The sequence below is a fragment of the Humulus lupulus genome, chromosome 2 (assembly GCF_963169125.1).
Source record: "Humulus lupulus chromosome 2, drHumLupu1.1, whole genome shotgun sequence".
NCBI lineage: Eukaryota > Viridiplantae > Streptophyta > Magnoliopsida > Rosales > Cannabaceae > Humulus > Humulus lupulus.
Genome location: NC_084794.1, coordinates 289,236,432 through 289,241,971, shown reverse-complemented (window position 1 = coordinate 289,241,971; position 5,540 = coordinate 289,236,432). Strand labels below are relative to the sequence as shown.

Genomic DNA, 5,540 nt, shown 5'->3' with positions numbered 1-5,540 from the left:
AAAAGTATATTTAAAATGTACTCAAATCTGCTGTCAAATTTAGTGTCCTAATATGGTGTCTCTAAACAATCATGCACTTGTAATCTCAGTTATATAATTATCTTTAATTTTTTTTAGGCAAATGTCAAAGATAATTTATGTGGAGAAGCTCCTTTGAATTTGTTTACGAGGGGAAGCTTTTTTTTAATTTATTTTTAATTTTAACTGTTGTGAATGAAATTAATAAAAAAACTGTATAAATATAAATATATATATAATTATGAGGAGAATAAAAGAAACTAAAAATCTCATTATTGTTATGTAAAAATTTTAATATGATTTTTTCAAAAAAATAATAATAATAATAGGATTAACGCTATAGTTTGTTCTTTAAATTAAAGATAATTATATAACTAAAATTACAAGTATCAATGCATGATTGTTTAGACACCGGACCAAATTTGCGGCAGATTTGAGTCCAACTAAAATACATCATCAATTGGAGGCCTCCTTTCCCTATTTTCAGCTAATTTTTTCAATTTGATGTAGTGTTCCTCACCCATTGGGTCTGCTTTAGTGGGCATATAATTCTAGTAGATAACTATAATGCCTTTAAAGATTGAGAACCATGTTTTCTTAGACACCAAATAAAAAAAAAAGGAAATGAAGTATGATAGCAAATGATTTGAAAATAAGGATCAGCTTTCAACTGCCATTTGGGCAGAGGAAGAAAGAAAAAAAAAAGTTTATTTCGAAAAAGAATAGTTCAATGATATACGCACACGCCCATTCTTCCTCCGATGACATTAGTGAGTTACAGAACTACCTAGATGAAGCTTTTTCTCGCCCTATGATTACATGGATGCCTCTCAAACCGGTACAATATCAAGAAAATTTAATAAAACCTCTTATCTCTGCTTCCCAAGATTTCATGAAAAATCAAAATGAGTTCAAGTATGTTGAACATGCGTATCGTCAGGGGGCTGGACTCCTCAGAAATCCATGCCGCCCATGCCTCCCATGCCACCGCCGCCCATTGCAGGACCGTCCTTGTCATCCTTGGGAAGTTCTACCACAACAGCTTCTGTTGTTGTCATCAGAGATGACACACTGCATGGAAATGAACCAAACATGAGTAAGTCAAATGGACAAACACCAAAAGCTGAAAGTAACCGAGTTGCACAGCCAATAAAAGTTGATGTAATTACCTTGCGGCATCAACCAAGGCTGTCCTAATTACTTTTAGGGGGTCTATGATTCCGGATTTAACCATATCTACATATTCACCTGTTTGACCAATAGATAAAAATGTATTAGAAGAAAAATACAGCAAGGGTAAAAGGGTAAAAAGTTAACTGTGAATGAATGTACTGACCTTTGGCTGCATCATATCCAAGATCAGGGTCATTTTGCTCCAAAAGCTTACCAACAACAACAGCTCCCTCAACTCCCGCATTAGAAGCAATTGTGTACACGGGTGTCTGCAAATAACACATTTTAGATTAAATCAGATTCAATACAATCAAAACAGGTACCACATTTAACTTGACAACAACTTGAAAGCCATGGTTGACTTACCCTTAGAGCATTCTGAATGATCTGAACACCAATCTTCTGATCGAAGTTGGCAGTTGGAAGTTTGTCCAACTCTTTCGATGCATAAAGGAGAGCAACACCTCCACCTGTTAAAAAGAAACGTTATAATATAATAACAATAGTCTATGACCAACTCTGAAAGTCCATGAAAAAGTAGTAAGATAAGTCACCTGGTACGATGCCTTCTTCCACTGCTGCTTTTGTGGCATTTAGAGCATCAGTCACTCTATCCTTCTTCTCACCGACTTCTGCTTCACTAGCTCCTCCAATCTGCAAAGAAAGTAAAATTTCCCGTTGTGTTATCATCAGGCTATGTCATATGATGCCATGAATATGTTGCCAGAAATAAGATTCTAGGAATCTAAGATTCGTTAGTCAACCTTCAAGACGGCAACACCACCAGAAAGCTTGGCTAATCTCTCCTGTAACTTCTCTCTGTCATAATCGGAAGTACTCAACTCAATTCCTGACCTTATCTGTTATAGACAAGGGGAACATAGTTCAATCGATGAATAAAAAAGCAATCATCATATCAGCAGATCAACATTAAAAATATATATATATGAAAAAGCAAAACAAACCTGTTCACATCTTTCCTCAATAGATTTCTTGTCACCGGCACCATCAAGAATAACAGTGTCATCCTTTGAAATTGTCACCTGAGACAACAACCATCATTAGACAAGGAAATCTTCAAAGACATGAACCATCTATAAAAAGGAAAAAATTTAAATGACGGTTCTTAACTAAAAAGAAAATTAATAAAAAAGAACCATGCAGAGAATTTAACTAATATACTTCCAAGGATATAAATTCACCTTTTTGCAAGTACCGAGCATATCCAAATCAACCTTTTCCAAATTTAGACCAAGCTCTTCAGTAATGACCTAAAATAACACAAGAGATGATAAAGCTAATCAGTCAACATGCAAAACACAGAAGGGCATCACCAAAGATAATACGGTAACAAGAATAAAAGATAAGCTCACATCTCCTCCTGTGAGAACAGCAAGATCCTGCAGCCCAGATTTTCGGTTTTCACCAAAACCAGGGGCTTTCACAGCACAGACCTACAAGCATGAAAATGATGACATTATGTATGCAGTAAAAAAAATGAATTACTAAATGCATACACAACTCAAAACGGGAAAAATTAAACAGGTTCTAGGAGAACCTTAATTCCAGCACGAATCTTATTTAAAATAAGAGTCGCTAGGGCATCACTTTCCACATCTTCTGCCACAATCAGCAAGGGCCTTTGCTTCTGAAAAATAAAAGTACAAACAGTATTCTGTTTTCTTAGAATCAATCATACCCTGACCTGAGTCTGAGCTAAATAAATGAACCAAAATGAAAGCAATATAATAGACTAGACAACATCACACCTTCAATGCCAACTCCAAGACCTTGACCACAGCATTAATGCTAGAGATTTTCTTCTCGTGAATGAGAATCAGAGGATCTTCCAATTCCTGCCAAAGTATAGAACCAATTCTACATGAGGATAATCAGACCAAAAACAAAGAAGCATAACATACAGGGTGACTCTAGCAACAGTCTTCTATACTGCACTGACAATTGGCTCACACTGAGATAATAACCACTTACACATTTTTGGTTTTTCTGGTTTGTTATGAAATAAGGAGATATGTAGCCCCGGTCTAACTTCATTCCTTCAACAACTTCTAATTCATTGTACAAAGTTTTTCCGTCCTGCACAAAATTAAGCAAAGTTTTGGTTGAATAAATGAACTAAAACACACTTCCTATATAACCCATACATGATTAGGCACAAAAGATTTCCATACGGTGGAAATTAAAGGAGAAATGGCTCGATATAATTAAACAAATCATGGATGTGTACCTACCTTTAAGTGATGACAATGAAAATTACAAAATGGGAAGTCCTTACGAACACAAACAGCCTAAGGACCCCAAACTAAAAATACCAAGATTACACATAATAAAACACAACTAGCAAGTTGAAAGCTTCAAAAATATAGAAGTTATACCATTATAGAAAAGGATATAGAAACGAACTTACCTGAATTGTGATAACTCCCTCTTTGCCGACCTTCTCCATTGCCTTTGCAATCAATTCACCAATTTCTCTCTCTCCATTTGCAGATATTGTCCCAACCTGTGAAACTTAAGTTATTATTACGAGACCCTAAATACTCCAATTGAGCAAAAGTTAAGTAAACATATTAGTTTAGAAAACAAACCTGTGCTATCTCTTCAGAAGTGCTGATCATTCGTGCTCTGCTCTTCAAGTTTGTCACGACAGCATCAACTGCCATGGTAATACCACGTCTTAGGTCCATGGCATTCATTCCAGCAGCAACTGACTTGCATCCTTCCGTAAAAATTGCACGGGTAAGAACTGTAGCACAAGTAGTCCCTGCAAAAAAAAAAAAAAAAAATCTCAGTGATTGCACAAACACAGACAGTCAAGACTTTCTCAAAAATGACATTAAGTTCATTGCGATCAGATGTAGCTGATTTATTACCAACGACAAGTTCTGAGGCTTACCATCACCAGCAACATCGTTTGTGGCATTTGCAACCTGTTTCACCAGGCTGGCACCAATATTCTTGATCTTATCCTTGAACTCAATACTCTTAGCGACTGTTACACCATCTTTGGTCACTTTAGGAGCACCAAAGCTTTGTTCAATCACCACAGTACGCCCCTTTTACAACCAATTAATTTGACATGAATGAGAATAAACGTAAAAGAACCCGTGAAAAAGAAGAGGACTAAGCAAAAATAGCACAAAAAATTGGATAGATCAAAAACCTTAGGACCCATGGTCACTTTAACTGCTTCAGCAAGATCTTCAACACCCTTAAGCATCAGGGCTCGAGCTTCCACACCAAATCTAATCTCCTTAGCCGCATAGTTTCTGGTCCAAGCCAACCTACTGCCAACCTGATCGGACAAAAATTCGAAAAATACAAATGATCAAAAAAGAGATGCATTTTCAGCTATAAGTCTATAAACCCATTAACAAAAGAATCGTCTCTCACCTGCTGGCTTGCATTTCTTGCGATCCTGCAAAACCCAAGAAAGAAAAAACCATGTTTTTTTAGTAAAACCATTCAACTATGTATTACCAATGAAGCTATAGAAAAAAGAACAAATTTATATACATATATATCCCATTCATTGAGTAGTTAACTCCAGTAGACTTACTGGGTTTAAATCACAGACCTTTATCATTTACATAAACTCCATTTCAGAAATTAAGGAACTAATGATCGAAATACCAACAAAATTTTACAGTCGTTGTAAATTGTTTTCATTGCCACATTTTCTCCATAACCAAACAGAACAATCAGTAGAAACGAAAACCCAGTGAAATCAAATTGTAAGAGAATGTATAGGAACCTACCTAGCTTTGTTAGCGAGGCTTGCAGCGTAGCGGTACATCTTGGAAAATTGCAGAGAGAGTAACGGAGACCAACAGAGAGTCGAGAAGAGTGGTAGAGAGGAGAATACTAGAATGAAGACGAGAAAGAAAAGAGGAGAAGGGTTTTTTTTTCTAGAGGAAGGAGAAGACTCTAGAACCAGCCCCTTCTAGGGTTTAGGGTTTTGTAAATAATATGTACTTTTTTTTTCTTTTCTAAAATATTAATATTGTATTTTTTTTGTCAAAGATGTGGTTTTATGAATAATGTGATGTACTTTTTTCCCCTTTTCTTTATGAATAATGTGATGTATTTTTTTTCCTTTTCCAAAATATTAATATTGTATTTTTTGTCCAAAAAAATTGTTAATATTGTATTTTTTTTGACCAAAAAAAATGTTAATATTGTATTTAATTAATGACTATTATCCCATTATTCTTAATTTAGGTTGTGTTTGGTAAAAAAAAAAATTTTGAATTTTTTAAACACAAAAATGGAAATATTATTTTTATTTTTGTTTATTTATTTTTTAAAAATAAAAATATGTTTGTTAA

General features: G+C 34.9%; 1 protein-coding gene across 1 annotated transcript; it reads right to left on the bottom strand.

Annotated features, from left to right (window-relative positions):
- Nucleotides 1-709: 709 nt before the first annotated feature.
- On the bottom strand, nt 710-5,154 carry LOC133819728 (chaperonin CPN60-2, mitochondrial). The gene is made up of 18 exons (XM_062253041.1): nt 4,971-5,154; nt 4,606-4,630; nt 4,376-4,507; nt 4,109-4,268; nt 3,801-3,976; nt 3,620-3,715; nt 3,184-3,288; nt 2,961-3,047; nt 2,750-2,839; nt 2,565-2,645; nt 2,394-2,462; nt 2,157-2,234; nt 1,956-2,051; nt 1,746-1,845; nt 1,558-1,661; nt 1,355-1,460; nt 1,188-1,266; nt 710-1,089 (listed from the first exon to the last, which is right to left on the bottom strand). Exons 1-18 carry the CDS (start codon nt 5,006-5,008, stop codon nt 972-974), a joined length of 1,740 nt encoding a protein of 579 aa, XP_062109025.1. The 5' UTR covers nt 5,009-5,154; the 3' UTR covers nt 710-971.
- Between the last annotated feature and the right edge of the window lie 386 nt (nt 5,155-5,540).

Coding starts and splice junctions, on each gene's coding strand:
- LOC133819728 (XM_062253041.1), bottom strand. CDS start 5,008: ATGTACCGCTACGCTGCAAGCCTCGCTAACAAAGCTAG. Junction 3,977..4,108: donor AAACGATGTTGCTGGTGATG/GTAAGCCTCAGA, acceptor TTTTTTTTGCAG/GGACTACTTGTGCTACAGTT. Junction 1,846..1,955: donor GTGGTGTTGCCGTCTTGAAG/GTTGACTAACGA, acceptor CTTTCTTTGCAG/ATTGGAGGAGCTAGTGAAGC.